General features: G+C 41.2%; 1 protein-coding gene across 6 annotated transcripts in view; it reads left to right on the top strand.

Moving 5' to 3' along the window:
• The window catches only part of PPARG (peroxisome proliferator activated receptor gamma), a 149,502-nt gene extending 131,391 nt beyond the window's left edge, over positions 1 to 18,111 (top strand). For all 6 annotated transcript variants that reach the window (XM_056524258.1, XM_056524257.1, XM_056524256.1 and 3 more), the window contains 3 exons: positions 11,247 to 11,446; positions 12,956 to 13,409; positions 17,346 to 18,111. In XM_056524258.1, coding sequence (XP_056380233.1) covers positions 11,247 to 11,446; positions 12,956 to 13,409; positions 17,346 to 17,593 — 902 coding nt within the window. In that variant the 3' untranslated portion in view covers positions 17,594 to 18,111. The remainder of the gene's footprint in view (positions 1 to 11,246; positions 11,447 to 12,955; positions 13,410 to 17,345) is intronic.
• Positions 18,112 to 18,315: the final 204 nt, after the last annotated feature.

The raw sequence follows: 18,315 nt of genomic DNA, 5'->3' as shown, positions 1-18,315 counted from the left end.
ATAAAAATAAAATGTTCTGTTTATGAAGTTGGTTGGTATGAATGTGACAATATCAAATGTGGACAGTCATTTTTGATGAGAAACCCCCCCCCCTACCCCACCCCACCATCCTCTAATGCCATGGTTGCTATTGACTGTGGCATCTAAGGGGTTAAACTGTAGAGATCAGAGTGGTCTCCAGTACAGGGAGTTGCATCAGGAATCTGGCTATGTAGTTCAGTTAAAAAAAACTTTTTAAGCACAAACCATTTTTATCTCAGCAAGATGTCTTGGTGATAATAATAATAGTTTATTTAAAATACAAATGTCAACACATTACGCGTTTCTAGGTTATCACTGCCTCTTCATCAGATGTTATATGATAATAGTTAGGGGCAGATCTTTTAAAGGACTACTGTCTGCACCAATAGTCCATAGAAACTAATGAGATCCACAACTTTTTATGCATTTCTTTCTTCAGCCACAAATCTTTTACTTTAATGAAAAACTTTGAAGTCAGAAGATAAATGACTTTCTTCGGACGAAATAGTGATCATGTTCAATCTTTCGGCATGCATTGCCGTCTATGGAGACGGGGCATTTCCGAGCAGTCCTAGCCCCTGCTTCTTCTGCTGGTGCCCCCTATAGATGGAATCTTTGTAGTGTGAATGAGTCCTAAAGGGGTTGTCTATTGTGACAGGTTTTTATCAAAAGGGGTCAGCGTGGGTTAAAATTTATGTTACACATTGATCCCCTGCCTCCACCATTCTAGCGTTCACCAGGCCCCCGACCTTCCCCACTTTATAGTCCTACCTTGAAACACAGATAATGGTTGGAAATGCTAGTGATTGGCTGAGGTGAGTTACCACTGCAGCCAGTGATTGGCTGAACAACCACTTCCTGTGTGTCAAGATGGAACAGGAAGTAAAGATCAGGAAGTAAAGTGAGCGTTAGTGAAGACGGAAGATTGGCAAAATGAGTATTTTTTATATTTATATTTAATGCTTATTTCATAATGCTTATTTTAAGAACCCCTCTTGAAAAAGGGTGACAACTACTGCTGAATTACCCCCTGCAGGGGAAGAGTGGAACTACATGTCAACTAGCCAAATAAAAACATCATCCATATAACGCATGAATATAATGCTTGAATGTGTTGGGTCTGCCAGAGTAGGAGCCATTCTTACACAGTGATTCTTTGTTCTTGACCATAGAGGGTGTTCTGAGTAGGAGGCTTTCATCTTTGACAGTGTTTCCCAACCAGTGTGCCTCCAGCTGTTGCAAAACTACAACTCCCAGCATGCTCAGACAGCTGTTGGCTGTAAGTGGAGGCACCCAGGTAAGGAAACACTAATCTATGATGTCCATATGCCCAAAATTGCCTTTAGAGGGTGTTTTGAATAGTAGGCCATAATCTATGACACTGTTTCCCAACAAGATTGCCTCCAGCTGTTGCAAAACTACAACTCCCAGCATGCCCAGAAAGCTAAATGCTAAATGCTGTCTGAGTATGCTAGGAGTTGTAGTTTTCCAACAGCTGGAGACACCCTGGTAGAGAAACACTGATCTATGATGTCCATATGCCCTAACTGGTCATACTCACTGCTGGAACCCTTAGTACTACACCTGCGTCTTACATCACATTTTATACAACCCAATGAAGAAATGCAGAATAATGTCTTTCTCTAGCAAACAAGGCGTGGGCTCTATAAATGATTTTTTAGTTATTAATATTTTCTGTTTGCTGTATGATTTTTGCGGCAGTAAAGTCGCCGTGCCCCAAATGAGTGTGAACAGACCAGAAGGAATGTGCTGATAAATGAACCTGTAATTCAGTGTTAATCGGTTTGTTCAGAATTCATTCCACATTAGCATCATGCCAGGAGCACAAATGGCCTGAGATAAGGGGAACACGTTCAGTCGTTCTTTGTACCTGCACAGATTCCAGCAGACTTCAATGAAAGAATATTGGTTTTTGGTGTGCGTGCTGTGATGTGTGTTATCATACACGGGGGCACACACGACCCAAGTGATACTGTTATGCACATAATGTTTTGCCATAGAACACTGATTTGTGGGTGTAATTTGTTATTCTCTCAGGCAGTGTTTCCAAACCAATGTGCCTCCAGCTGTTGCAAAACTACAACTCCCACCATGCCTGGACATTGGCTGTCCGGGCATGCTGGGAGTTGTAGTTTAGCAAAAGCTTGAGGCACATTGGTTGGGAACCACTGTGCTAGGTTGTGCTTCAGGGGCTCACAAGACAGGTTAAAGGGGTTATCTTAAGATGCAACATTTTTTACAGGATAAGGGATAACTAGCTGGTCAGATGGATCTCCAGTGATCTCAAGAACTGATTCTTTATTTTAATAATTAAGTCTATACAACGTGACATTATATGGTGGCTTTATAATATTGCTGTTACACAGTGGACCTATCTATCTATCTATCTATCTATCTGTTATCTATCTATCTTCTATCTATCTATCTATCTATCTAGAAAGTTCATAAAAAGCAGCACATCCAGAATAGTGGAATGGGTGCAAGCCTGTTGAACCTCGGTGCTCCGGTTCTTACTGAATATGCAATGGATAAAGGCAGCACACCACGATGATATAATCCAAAAACTGTGAATTTATTCCATGATGTAGAAAACAACGTTTCGGCGATCTCTCACCGACCGACTTGAAAATGGCGGTGAGAGATCGCCGAAACGTTGTTTTCTACATCATGGAATAAATTCACAGTTTTTGGATTATATCATCGTGGTGTGCTGCCTTTATCCATTGCATATCTATCTATCTGTTATCTATCTATCTCATATCTATCTATTATCTATCTATCACATATCTATCTATCTCATTTCTATCTATCTCATATCTATCTATCTATCTATCACATATCTATCTATCTATATATCTCCTATCTATCTTCTATCTATCTATCTATCTCATATCTATCTATCTATCTATCTCATATCTATCTATCTATGTATGTATCTATTTTTCTTTCTATCTATCTATCTATCTCATATCTATCTATCTATCTATCTCATATCTATCTATCTCATATCTATCTATCGTGTAGCTATCCCACTTTTTTTTATCTATCTATTGTATCTATCTCATATCTATGTATCATGTATCTATCTCTCTCATATTTATCTATTTATCTACTTAGCTATCTATCGATCATCTATCTATCCTATCTATCTATTATATCCTTGAAGATACATATAGATAGATAAATAAATAAATATTAGATAGATAGATAAATAAATAAATAGATATTAGATAGATTGATAGATATTAGATAGATAAAGCAGATAGATAGACAGATATATATGAGATAGATGATAGATAGATAGATAGATAGACAGATATATATGAGATAGATGATAGATAGATAGATAGATAGATAGACAGATATATATGAGATAGATGATAGATAGATAGACAGATATATATGAGATATTTGATTGATAGATAGATAGATAGATAGATAGACAGGAAGACAGATTCATTCTCAATTAAAGAAACCAAGGGCTAATACATTGCTATCATAAATGTGTACAGTACAGATAACATGATTTTGTAATAGACAAGGTCATACAGTGAAACCCCTGAAAAGGTCGCCCTCATATCCAGACTAGATTTTTCTGTAAAAGATTTTCAATTTCACCGCTTACTATCTATACTGACCATGTTCCTTGAGAAGACCACCCCTTAGAACGCCACTTTGTAATTAATTTGTGAGTGGTCTTTTTCAAAGAGGTGCCGCTGTATTTTATTTACAGAAAAGGATTCCTATTTCACCACTAGGGGGCTCTGATAAACTTTATGTCCATTTAAAGTTGTATATAAACTCTTGCTGTTAGTCTCATGTCTGATGTAGTGGATCTGTTTACTAGTATTGTGATTATCGCAACAATACGTAATATCAAAATTAGACAAAACAGATCTATAAGCGTATAGGCCATATAGTGAAAGTAAAAAAAATTTTGTAGCAGAAACCCTTAATATGTCATGTATTGCTGAAATAATTAAGCTCAAATAGTTTGATTTAAAAAAAAAAATAATCTTGTTAAATTTGTTGGGAAACTTTAATTTTTATTACACTGTATATTACAGCCCATGGCAGTATTTTTGCAGCAATCTGAGCTTAATGGTGAAGATTGTCTGCTGGAGCTGATTATGGGGGAGATTTATCAAAACCTGTGCAGAGGGAGTGGCGCAGTTACATCACGTTTGATACAGTTTAGTCCGGTTTTGAGGAATCAGTTTTTCATCAAAAACCTGATACAGGAACTGTATTGCAAAAATGTGGTGTGAATGCCGCCTTACCTAGGTGGATATTGCTGTGGTATGGATTAGTCTCCCTTTCACCCATAGCGCCTCATTTGGTTAGGCAAGAACTGTCAGCTATTTTGGGTGCATATTAGCCTCTTGGAGAATTTGTGGTGGAACGCAGCGTCCTCCATGCACCAGCGAAATGGAAATCCTACAACTGTACATATCTGTTCAAGTAAATGTTTCCTACCAAGCGTGAGTGCAACCACTATGTTTGTGTACCCTAAAAAGGACAGAAACTACTAAGTTCATATGGCTCTTCCTGAGAAAAATACAGGGTTCCCTCACGTATCAATATTATTCGGTTCCAGGACGACCATTGTTTGTTGAAACCATTGTATGTTGAAACAATAACTCTGTGGAAACCTGGTAATTTGTCCTGAAGACCCAAAATGTCATCCAAAAATAGGAAAAAGTGAGGATTAAAGAAAAATAAGTAGTTAGCTTATATAGATAAAGCAAATCCTTACATATAAAAGTAAGAAAGATCTGCTGGGAGCTGTAATCACTGTCTATGTAGAGGACGGGAGCTTCTTCAAGGTCCTGTACAGTACACACAATGTCCTAAAAAAGTAACATGGAGCCGCCCTCACCTGGTGTCCAAAGGAGCAGGTAACCCTGGCACAGGTAAAGAGTACAGAACATGTAGTACCTCCCTGTAGTGTAGGGGGGCGCTACCAGACACCAGTCAGTGCATGCACTTCAGTAATACAGGGGTTTACAGTGAAATGCCCATTCCGATTGGTCACTTCTTCAAACCATTGACACGTTTCACAGATCTGGACTGTCTGTAGTATAGTATGTTGAGTCTGGTTTCAAGTAACAGTGGTTCAGAAAAGACCATTGTATGTTGAAAATACTGTACAAATGCAGTTTGGAAGGAGCCTTCTCCTGTGACCATGCTTTATAAGGTCTTACATGAGCATTGGGGCTCCATCCAGGGAATTCATTCAAATGATGATTCCTGAGCAGAGAACAAAATACTGAAGCTTTGCAGATTACTGCAGTTTTTTTTCTTCACCTCCCCCCCCCCCCCCTCAAAAAAAAAAAAAAATAACAAACATCAGGCGGAAACCCATCGGACCCCAAATAGAGTCAGTAGTACTTTGGGGCCCATTGGTGTCCAGTGTCTGTTGTACAACTGCTCCATTGTTCGTGTCTGGAACGGACTCCGGAATGGAGCTCCAGCGCAGAGGTGAACTTAGCCTTACATGTATATGTGTGGGAATTCTTCTGGACTTCAGTTCTGGTATTCAGTTTTAGTGTGGCATTTTGTTTGTTACATGCCGCAGATCGTACCAGGACCCATACAAGAGGCGTCCCTGGCAGCCATCCTGAACTGTAAGAAAAGAATCTTGTTTTCTACTGTGGCTATTGCAAAAACATTGTCAAATGACCAATAAATCATGAGATACTTGTGGAGATCACATTTTTCGGGCTGGCAGTTCACATTGTCTTTAAGGGAAATGTTTCCTGTTTGTTTAACAGATCTTGGCGAGGTCATTTGTACCATTCCAGGTTAAGAAATGTCATATTACTAAAACAAAAGGATGCAGTCGTATCAGTTTTAGGGCAGATGCTTTCGCAAATAGAGGGATTCACGGGGACAACAATTCTCTGGATATTTATAAGTAGAAGCGTTAGCAGCTGCAGCCAATAAGATCTTTGCTTATGTTTTCTAGTTTGTTTTTTTATTTTTTTTATAAAAATAAAAACGATAATCAGATTGCTCACTCTTTGCAGCATCACTACTATTTATGTGTTAGCTTTATAAATCACCTCCAATTTTTCTACATTATTATGGGGGCTGCCGTCTCGCCTGAGCGAGTGTTTTTTAACAGCACTTAGTGATATATATATACAAGAGCTATCCCAGTCATATTAATTGAAGACATTGCTGAGCTTTCTCTGTGACCTTTTCTGGGGTCATTCTACAGGGAGGGGGGATGCTGAGCTCTGTTGTGAATGGTGGTTGATCCAGTGTTATCTACCGTATTTTTCGCCGTATAAGACGCACTTTTTCTTCCTCAAAACTGGGGGGGGGGAAAGTTGGTGCGTCTTATACAGCGAATACACACCTATCGCGGCGGTCCCTGCGGTCATCAACGGCCGGGACCCGTGGCTAATACAGGACATCACCGATCGCGGTGAGGCCCTGTATTAACCCTTCAGACGCGGCGATCAAAGCTGACCGCCGCGTCTGAAGCGAAAGTGACACTAACCCGGCTGCTCAGTCGGGCTGTTCGGGACCGTCGCGGTGAAATCGCGGCGTCCCGAACAGCTTACAGGACACCGGGAGGGACCTTACCTGCCTCCTCGGTATCTGCTTCGTGCCGAGATCCCCTGCATGGCCAGCGCTCTCCTTCCACGTCATCGCGCACGCCGTCCCGTCATCCAGTAGGAGCGGCATGCGTAGAAGAAGAAGACGTCCGGAGCGTCGGGGACACCACGGGGAAGTCTCAGCTTAGTTATAGAACTGGTGTCCAGAAGGAAAACTGCAAAATTTCAGAATGATAAAATATAGATAAAAACATGGAAAATTATTATTTTTTTAAATCTTACAAAATATGGCTAACATAAAAACCTTATTTAAACTATAGGTCATTTTCTCGTTTCAACTCAGTTTTATTAAATTGTATCAACATAAACAGTATAAGAGCCATATGCAGTATGAATCCAATGTAAATCAAGTGGACAAGTCAGACAAAAAACTATACTAAAAAAATAACAAATAAAAAACCTAACATCAGGTGATACTGCATTAACAACAAGGGGAATTCTTGTGCCAATTGAGTAGTAAACATGTATCATATGTCATATATCATCTCATCTACCTACACGGTGTGTTTAATAGGTCATTGCCATGTATACTTCTGTGATCAGACCTGATCAATGTCAAGTCCTTGTTGTCCTTCTACCACTATACTTACCAGAACTGTCTGGGTGTCCACAATTCACTAGCCATCTTCTAAATTCAGCTGACTGACACTGACCTTCTTGTCAATTTCTGATCCATGAACAGCTTCTTTCAACAAAATTTTGCATTTTGCACGCTTGAGTTTGGCTAAATCAGACAATTATTACTGATTATGATCTGAGTTTATGAATAATTGAAGCTGTATCAGAACAGCCGTATATTTTATCCTACTGGTTATCAAAATATAGAAATAATAGACATAAAACCAACATAACATAACCAAGTACAGTGACCCCCCGACCTACGATGGCCCCGACATATGATCAAATCGACATACGATGCTTTTTTATGTCGGGGCCATCGCATTAAGTGCTATCCGGCAGCGCCAAATCCTTAAGCTGCTGCCGGATAGCAGCTTAATGTTCCCCGTGTGGTGTGGTAAGTATTACTTACCCCTCCACGATGCTCCGGGGGGCCCTCCGGGTCCAGCGCTGGTCTTACGGTGTCTTCTCGGCCCTCTCCGATGACGTCAATACGCTGCTGCGCACGTCATCCAATAGGAATGGCGTACGCAGCGGCGTAATGACGTCGCTATGCAGGCCCAGTAAGGCCTTGTGGAAGACAGCGGAGGACCGGAGAAGACAGCAGAGGACTGAAGAAGACAGCGAAGGACCGGAGAAGATAGCAGAGGACTGGAGAAGACAGCGGAGGACCAGAGAAGACAGCGGAGGACCGGAGAAGACAGCGGAGAGCCCAGCGGAGGCCCGGGGACACCATCTCGAGTGGCGGGGACAGGTGAGTACAGCTTCCTATACTTTACATTGCACGAATCCCTCAACATACGATGGATTCGACAAACGAGGGCTCGTTTGGAACGAATTACCATCGTATGTTGAGGGACCACTGTATAAATACATGAGGAAAGAACATACAAAGAACTGACCTTGCTTTCTAAATCTCCAGCAACAGCGCCCTCTAGTGACACAAGAAAATAATTTACATTTATACATAAAGCAGTATTAGGGTGCGTTCACACGGAGTAATTCAAGAGGAATTTACTCGAGTAATTCCTCCTGAATTCTCCGCTCCAAATTAATTCACATCTCCTCTGCCCATTGACTTTAAGGTTTTTTCCGCTGTCCTGTTCACACTGCGGAAATTCTGCTAGCGGAATTCCGACGCTGAATTCCGTTCTGCTTGAAGAAAGAACATGTTCATTCTTCAAGTGGAATCCGCTAGCAGAAATCAATAGAAGTCAATGGTAAAAAAAAATTCCGCCCGACATCGTTTTCGCGCGGAATTCGCGGACAATTTGCGCGGAATTTGCACGCAATTTGCACGGAAATGGCTGAAAAACCCTTCACTTCTTTCTCCCCCATGTCCGTGCGCAATTCCGCACAAATTGTGTGCGAATTTCCTGCGAAAAAAATAATTTTGCCCGTAAATTTTTCAGCGTGAAGTACTCTTCATTTACTCCATGTGAACGCACCCTTAGGGTGCTTTCACACCAGGTTTTTGCAATACGTTTCCCGTATATGGTTTTAATTTAAAAAAGTATAGAACCGTATTGCAAAACGTATTCATTGAGTTATCATTATAAACCGTATGGTTTTTAAGCCATGCGGTTGTGTCCGTTTGTCTTCTTGTACGGTTTTGAAAGTTTTCTTCCCGGACCCAAAACCGTAGCCTACCACGGCTTTAGGTCCGGTTGAAAACCGTATAACGACCGTATACGTTTTTTTTTAACATTGTCGTTAATGTAAACTGTATACAACCGTATGCGCATACGGTTGCATATGGGAATCGCAATGCGTTTTTAATTTCCGCGCATGTGCATTGCATACAGAAAATTCCTCCCCACCTTCTAGAAAGATGTATCTGGGAGTGGCCAGAAGACCCCACCCCCCTTTCTCATGTACCATAACCCCTTTTTATTGGAATTTCAACAGAACAAGGAAAACTTTATTGAAAATATATTCTTGGAAAATCTTTGGAAAAAAACGCATACTTTTTTTGCCCTGGAAAACGGATGTAACCGTATTTAACCGTATGCAAACGGATATATACGGTTACATACGATTTGATAAGGTTTGCTCCGGTTTCCTGAAATGTGTTTTTTAAACAAAAATCGTATACGGAAAACTTATTGCAAAAACCTGGTGTGAAATCACCCTTATACAAGACAAAAGCAATTTCATTTTTACAATTAATTTAGCCTAACCTAAATTAAAAAATTTTTAATAAAAAACTGAAAAAGGATATATTACAAATTGGGGATCACTCTCAAAAATGGGAAGGGTGGGAAAAAAGGTTAAGGTTAGACATGGGCATGAAAGATAATCAAGACATAGGTTGTAGTAACGTAAATGATAAATATTTGAATCTTCAAATCGATCCTATAGAAAGGTAAATTAAGACTAATGACAACCATGACTTCTATACATAAATGAGTACGTTGTAATATGTTCACAATCCTCTACCCTCACTGACTTTCTCATGAGTTAAAATGTCTCAGTTTAGTCCACTGTTTCCTTTACCCTAAATTAAATTTTTTTACGATACTTATCAATTACATTTGCCACAGCAGTTTTACTATGTATCATGAGATCCCATGTAAATAATTCAGTTTTCTGCCTCTTTTCACCACATATTAGAAGACTGTCATGTAGTGAATAAACAAGGAAACATGAACCCTTAAAAGATTTGAGAAGCCCATATATATATATATATATATATATATATATATATATATATATATTAGGAAAGGAAAAAAGCAGCACTCCAAAAATATACAAAAAATAGTGGTCTTTATCCACCCAAAATGTTCATTGCGACGTTTCAGCCTGAGGCTGAAACGTCGCAATGAACATTTTGGGTGAATAAAGACCACTATTTTTTGTATATTTTTGGAGTGCGGCTGTTTTCCTTTCCTATTTTTGATCTAAGAAGGTTTTGGGACCTTGGGACTATAAGTCCATCACACAGAGAATCTCTGTCTGTATTCCAAGGACCGTGTGGACATAGCCGTCCCTATAGATCACAGTGTCTGCGGAGCAGATTCCACGAGAAGAATGAACATGTTCATTCTTTTGCCGGTGATATTTCAGCAGCGGAACACCCGCTGCTAAAATTCTAGTGTATTGTGCACTGTGCAGCAGAAACCCATTGCCAGCAATGGAATTGTACTGCATCGAATTTATGACTGAAATTTCTTAGCGAAATTCCTGTTGAAAATTTTGTAATGGCTCCAGAAAGTTAAACAGATTTGTAAATTACTTCTATTAAAAAATCTTAACCCTTTCAGTACTTATGAGCTTCTGAAGTTAAGGTTGTTCTTTTCTGTCTAAGTGCTCTCTGATGACACGTGTCTCGGGAAACGCCCAGTTTAGAAGCAAATCCCCATAGCAAACGTCTTCTAAACTGGGCGGTTCCCGAGACACGTGTCATCAGAGAGCACTTAGACAGAAAAGAACAACCTTAACTTCAGACGCTCATAAGTACTGAAAGGATTAAGATTTTTTAATAGAAGTAATTTACAAATCTGTTTAACTTTCCGGAGCCAGTTGATATATATATATATATATATATATATATATATATATATAAAAGTTTTTTCCTAGATAACCCCTTTAATCTGTTTTGGGTAGTTTGTGAGATTTGTGTTAGTTATGTGGTTAAAGGATGACTTGGTCATATAAACATTATCCTGTTTTATATACAGTTGTTTTTATATGTTTTATGAACATGTTGTGGGTTCTCTCTGATCAGTTACTTACAATAAAATGTCCAGTCGGAAGTCAGGAAAGTTGGATACATTTATGGTTCTAATTAAACATGTTCTGCATGAGATATTGTGCAAAAAAACACCAAAGTACAGTATGTGCTGCGCCGCATTTATTGCATGCTTTATGACACCACATTCTTGTTTTACCACCATGTGGTGACTCTCTATAATGTTAATAATAATCTCAGTCCCACTAACACAAAAAATCTGTTTTCAGCTATCAGGTTTGGCCGGATGCCCCAGGCTGAGAAGGAGAAGCTTTTGGCTGAGATTTCCAGTGACATTGACCAGCTGAATCCAGAATGCGCGGATCAACGAGTCCTGGCCAAGCACTTGTATGATTCATATCTCAAGTCCTTCCCTTTAACAAAAGCTAAGGCCAGAGCCATATTGACGGGAAGGACAACAGACAAATCAGTAAGTGGGAGTTATGAATGTAAATGATTTATTATGATTCTATCCTCTACTGTTGCATGACTTTTCTGTAATCCTTTTCGGAAGGTTATTTTCCTTTTATATAACCCTTACACGCTTTGAAAGAGATATTCATGTGTAAAATTCTGAATATATATTTTAGACAAGGCCATGTATTATCTTGGGCTTCCAGCACAAGTTGTATAGAAATACTAATATGTTCCATTGCATGACTGGAACTAAATATTATTATAATATTGTAGGATTTTGCAACAAAGATGTTATCCAGCCTTTAAAAATGTATGGACTATCTATAGGACAGGCCATCAACATTAGATCAGAGGGGGACTCCTGGCCCCCCCTTGTGGTCAGCTGTTTGGAGTGGCCATAACGCTCATGGAAATGCTGCAGCATCATGGTTTGTAGGTAGCAAATGCCACACTATTTGTAGCGGTTGTGCAGGGTACTTCAACCTTGTCTCGTTCACTTGAATTGTACAACGCTGCAATACCTTACACTGCTGCTACAATTAGTACAGTATTGTAAGTGCGAACCGTCTTGGAGTTTATATAAACAATGAAGAGTCTGCATCGCGCGCTCAGTTGTGATGGCAGAACTCAGGTGGCAGTACCGAAAGCCTGACAATTTCCTATCTTACCTATCCGTAAGGCTGTCGACATTTAGTTTTGAGATATTCTAGCACTAAAAAGGTTCTGAAAATCTGAACTAAAAGGATTAAAATGATTAGGAAGACAGCTTTGATGTGTTCGCTACTTAGATTAATTCAAGTGGAAATATTTTTATTAGACTAGTTATATATCTTCATATAATGGAAGAAGACGGAATGGAAAACGCACTCACCGGGCAAGTTGCTGAGACGAACAATTTCTTTATTCACAGCGTTCTGTACAGGTAAGACAGGTGCACAAGGAGCTTGGAGATGGTAACAGGCAGGGGGCGTGCAGGGTGGCGGCAACTAGTTTCGCGCACGTGGGCACTTCCTCTGGCTCGCACGGAGTGCGAGCCAGAGAAAGCGCCCACGTGCGTGAAACTAGTTGCCGTCACGGAGTGCGAGCCAGAGGAAGCCCCCACGTGCACGAAACTAGTTGCCGCCCCCTGCACGTCCCCTGCCTGTTACCATCTCCAAGCTCCCTGTGCACCTGTCTTACCTGTACAGAAAGCTGTGAATAAAGAAATTATTTGTCTCAGCAACTTGCCCGGTGAGTGCGTTTTCCATTCCGTCTTCTTCCAGTATATGCTTTTGTTGCTTTTGTCTATGGATTACTGCACCACCTCATGAGGAACATCACTGCGCAATTACAGGTGCACACAGTATTTGCCAATATCCAACTCACCGTCCTTCACCTTCAAGACCAGCGGTGCCGTACATACCCTTCTCCTTCTCTATTGTGGATCTAGCTATATATCTAAATTGGTACTACAGTCATTATTGATGGAAAAGTGGTGGTATGTGGACATATGAATAATTTTATTTTGTCGGTCTTCTTCTAGCCTGTGGTGATCTACGATATGAACTCACTGATGATGGGAGAGGATCAGATCAAGTCCAATTACTTGTCATCTCCTTATATAGAACAAAATAAGGAAGTCGCAATTCGCATTTTCCAAAGATGTCAATCTCGGTCAGTAGAAGCTGTACGGGAGATCACTGAATTTGCCAAAAGCATTCCAGGATTTGTCAATCTTGACCTTAATGACCAAGTAACTCTCTTGAAGTATGGGGTCCATGAGATCATATTTACAATGCTGGCTTCTCTCATGAATAAAGATGGTGTTCTCATTGCCGAGGGACAAGGATTCATGACCCGAGAGTTTCTCAAGAGCTTGAGGAAGCCGTTTGGTGAATTTATGGAGCCCAAGTTTGAATTTGCCATACGATTTAATGCACTAGAATTGGATGACAGTGACCTCTCCATCTTCATAGCTGTTATTATACTTAGTGGAGGTAAGATATGTTCTGTGCCAGTGGGTGTTGTGTGCTGGGTAGTTATAGCATGGCATCATTCCAAGCTGTACTTGGTAGATTTTATGAGGTATGACTTCAGTGCTGGGCAGAGAGAGAGAATTTGTTAAAGTGTAACCATCCAGTAAATGCCAGATGAAAGCAAAGTCATTTCAGGATAAGTTTACTGGGTGTACTTCTGTGCAGGTGTAGAGAGTATTATAGCAGCAAGTTCAAACCAGACTCATTTATGGAGAATTAGATAGTGAAGGAAATGGGTGTTTCCAAATTATAGTCTATAAAATATTCTCATTTTATTGTATATCATAATATCTGAAAAAGTTATCCTGGGGATATGGAAAAACAAGCTGATTGGTGGGGGGCCCAAAGGTTAGACCCCCACCCATCCTGATGGCGAAGACAAAATTGTCCCTGGAATGAAATGAGTGGATGAGTTCTTTAGATAGGGATACTCTTTAAATTGATGCAAATGAGAAGTCCCCAACCTGTCATGGGTAATGAGCCCCTATCAATACTGCAGCTGGTGTTGCCACATGTACTGCAGTGTAGGGTAACTCTAAAATAGGAAAATCCTACTTATATAACTTTAACAGTAGTGTTAGCTGCCAGTGCCAGGGTTTTGACCCCAGTACTACCGTGTTTGTCCGAAAATAAGACCGGGTCTTATATTAATTTTAGTCACCAAAAACACACGGGCTTATTTTCAGGGTAGGGCTTATTTATCTACATGTGATGGGCACAGCTCTTCCCCCCAACATCACCCCCCCCCCCCCCCGCCGGTTTAACAACCCAGCGCTGCACCCCACATCGGGGGGGCTAATCGTACCATATGTCACCCGCAAGCGCAGCTTCTCTCCCCCTCTGCCAAACAATTATCTGCCGCTGCGCTGTACTTGTAAAGTAGCTTGAGCATGAAGGGCCCACATATACACCTGAATGTTTTTTATGTAGCACACACCTCTATACTTCTAAACACTGGCCAATACCTTTGCGCCAAGAGAGCAGTTAAGTATTCCTGTGCCCGGGCTGCAAATATTAAAAAACAAACTTTAACTTACCTTCGTCCTTCGTTCCTCCGTTGCTAAGGAACTGGCCTCATGGTCCCTCCGCTGTTCTTGCTGCGGTCCTGGCGATGGAACGTCACAGAGCCTCCAGCCTATCACCGGCCGCAGCGATGTCCCTCCTCTGCCGATGGTAGGCTGGGCCGACTGTCATGTAAGAAGCCGGCCGACTCCTTACATGACAGTGCGCTCAGCATATCATCGGCTGAGGCGGGACATCGCTGCGGCTGGTGATAGGCTGGAGGCTCTGTGACGTTCCATCGCTAGGACCGCAGCAAGAGCAGCGGAGAACAGTGAAGCCTGTTCCTTAGCAACGCGGGAACGGAGGACGAAGGTAAGTTAAAGTTTGTTTTTTAATATTTGCAGCCCGGGCATTGCCTAGATCAGTGGTCTTCAACCTGCAGACCTCCAGATGTTGCAAAACTACAACTCCCAGCATGCTGGGAGTTGTAGTTTTGCAACATCTGGAGGTCGGCAGATTGAAGACCTCTGGCCTAGGTCTTATTTTCGGGGTAGGGCTTATATTGCAGCCCACCCCGATAATCCAGCTAGGGCTTATTTTCGGGGTAGGGTGTATTTTCGGGGAAACACGGTAAGATTTAGTAATGCTGTGACAACCCTGGTGTCACTAGTGCACAATAGTATTTACAATTGATGACATCTGGAGAGAGCCACGTTTTGGCCCAATAATCCACATGTTGCTCCAGAGTCCCTGGTTGAAGAATACTGGTGTAGGTCCTGGTTGCATCTGATTCGAAGAGTTTTGGCCAAAACTTTTATCTTTTAAGAGAACCTTCACTATGATTTATTTCTCCTACACAAAGCTGGCTTTAGTGTATGGCTGGATTGTTACTTTTTATGGAATTTAAGTGAATGAGTAAAAATCATAGGCCGTCCAGTCTGGGTAGAAAAACATATAGGCCGGCATTTATCATTGTAGTGTAAATGAAGCATTTTCCTAGACCTTTTTTTTTTTTGTGTGCTGGTTAAGTGTAGGAACACCAAATTTATTAAATGGTCGCAGAGCATTTGATACATTTTGGGCAGGTCACATTTTCAGAAATTTCTCTCTTCCCAAAAAGCTAAGCTAAGTCTGGGCTTGTGTTGTTTTGGAGACTTTTCAGTAGCTTTGTGCCTTTTCTAAAACCCGTCCATATCGTGTATTGCCAAAATCTGTGGATTGCAACTCAAAATCAGCAGAAATGTGTAAACCAAAAGGCGCAAGAAAGGCGCTAATAAACCCTGCTTGTGCCTACTTTGCGTCTTTTGTAGACACAAAAAACTGTCTAAAGACAATGATAAATGTCAGCCATTGTGCTGATTAGAGATGAGTGAAGTTACAGTAATTCGATTCATCACGAACTTCTCGGCTCGGCATTTGCTGACTTTGGACTGCATAAATGAGTTCAGCTTTCTGGTGCTCCGGAAGGCTGGAGACTCTCTCCTAGGACTGTATCCACCTTTTCCAGCCCACTGGAGCACCTGAAAGCTGAACTAATTTATGCAGGCCAAAGTCAGCAAACGCAGAGCCGAGAAGTTCGTGACGAATCGAATCACTGTAACTTCGCTCATCTCTAGTGCTGATGATCTAAAAATCTTGTACAAATAGAAACTGAGCACTTACCTCTCCATCCATCTCTTGCCCTGTTCAATGCTGAGTGACATCAATCTCTATAAAGACTTATTCAGCGACTGCTGTCACTAAAGTCTGAGGAGGGTAATGACAGGTAGGGCAGTGCTCTGCCAGTGACACCTGACATATAAGCATCTGTCCATTGGATTTTTGTATCAGGGTTATTAGACAAACAACATGTCATTTTTTATGAACAAAATAGAAGACTGAAGACTCACCACAGGTAACAATGCAACACAGTTCAGTCTTTATTTTGTGTCAGCAGCAGACAGCTACAGGGAGCTGTAGGTTAGGTGATACAGGTGAGACGGGCCAGAGGAAGCGTAGTTGAGCGTGAAACTTGTTGCCACCCCTGTGTTACGCCCCCGCCTCACCTGTATCACCTACAGCTCCCTGTGTGTCTGTCCAGTGTAATGAAGCTGTCTACTGCTGACACAAAATAAAGGCTGAACTGTGTTGTTACCTGTGGTGAGTGCATTATCTTCAGTCTTCTATTGTGATCATATGTTTTCCGTTTATGGATCTTTTGGATAAGAGCACCCACCTCCACAGTCTTTGACATTTCTGGACAGATACATGTGCTGTTTGCCTTCACCATGACAGCAGGACTCTTTAAAGGAAAACTGTCAGCTTTCTCCCCCCCCCCCCCCCCGCACTAACCAGCAGTACTAGCACTAGAGGTGCTAACTTGCACCGGTCGGGCTAACTGGCACTCTGACATCAGTGCCGCCTGCCGCAGCGCCGCCCAGCTCATCAATATTCCTCCCCTCCCTCTGCCTCTCCCTATTCTCCCCGCTCTGTAATGAAGAGAGAGGGGAGGAATATTAATGAGCTGGGCGGCGCTGCGGCCAGCGGCACTGACGTCAGAGTGCCAGTTAGCCCGGTAAGAATCAAACTGATCAGCGTCCCCCGCACTACCAGCCAGTACCGCTGGTTAGTGCGGGGGGAGAAAGCTGACAACTTTAATATATTCCATTAGCAGTACCGGACTATTCTCTTTTGTTGTATAACATGTCATTTTTTACCTAGACAGCCAAGATATAGCTTTCCTTATTTTACCACACTTAAGTCTGATACCTATTATTGTCTCTTGTCTACATGTGTATGGATTATATGTTGTTGGGCGTATAATTTTTCATTGCATAGATTTTTTTATGACATTTTATGGCCACAAATATCAATATCAGTTGCCTTGGAATAATGTTCATCTCATTCTTCATTCAGATCGGCCCGGATTATTAAATGTAAAGCCCATAGAAGATATTCAGGACACTTTGCTACAGGCCCTCGAACTGCAACTCAAGTTGAACCACCCGGACTCCACTCAGCTCTTTGCTAAACTTCTCCAAAAGATGACAGACCTTAGACAAGTTGTGACAGAGCATGTCCAGTATTTGCAACTTCTAAGAAAAACGGAGACGGAAATGAGCCTCCATCCACTCCTGCAAGAGATCTACAAGGACTTATATTAAAATTCCATCCACTGTTAAAATAGATATACAAGGACTCATCTTTCTTCAAATATCTACAAGGACTTGTACTGAGTCTCCACACAAGTCTGCGAGCAGTTGACAAGGATAGGTACGGTAGATGTACCTTCATTACTACCTTATATTCATCCACAACTAAAATAGACTTGTGTGGAATCCCCACCAGATCTCTAAGAGATTTACAAGGACTCCTCAATGCCAATCACACCTGCCACTGATCCACACGAACTCTTCCAACTACAAGTATTCTGTGAACAACGGCCCGTACCGAACCTCCACCACTCCTGCAAGAGATCTATAGGGACCTGTACTGAACTAACCTTTTCCAATTATGTATTTTTACAATTTGCACTATTTTATGAGGGAAACAGTAACAGCAGATACATTACTGTGATAAAGCCTTAAAAGACGCAAAGCTTTCATATAACTGGTCTATTTTATGCAACTGGTTTATAAAGCACATGTACAATTACTTTTAATATTAAAATATTTTACGAAAATGTGGATATTGGTTATTCTTGCCTTCTAGGGTCATTATTGAGACCTGGATCCTGTTGCCTTTTGTTTTTTATATTGCCCTATTCTCTTATTGGCAGAAGTAATGGGTTCCCATTAAATGTACTTCTTCTCCCCAATTGCCTAAAGTGGCAGTCCAGGAAACACTTTTGACTACGGTGCTGATTTGGGATATCTGCTTGGATCAG

Source organism: Hyla sarda, chromosome 6 (assembly GCF_029499605.1).
Source record: "Hyla sarda isolate aHylSar1 chromosome 6, aHylSar1.hap1, whole genome shotgun sequence".
NCBI classification, from domain to species: domain Eukaryota; kingdom Metazoa; phylum Chordata; class Amphibia; order Anura; family Hylidae; genus Hyla; species Hyla sarda.
The sequence above is the reverse complement of the archived record's forward strand: the minus strand, read 5'-3'. Positions and strand labels throughout refer to the sequence as shown.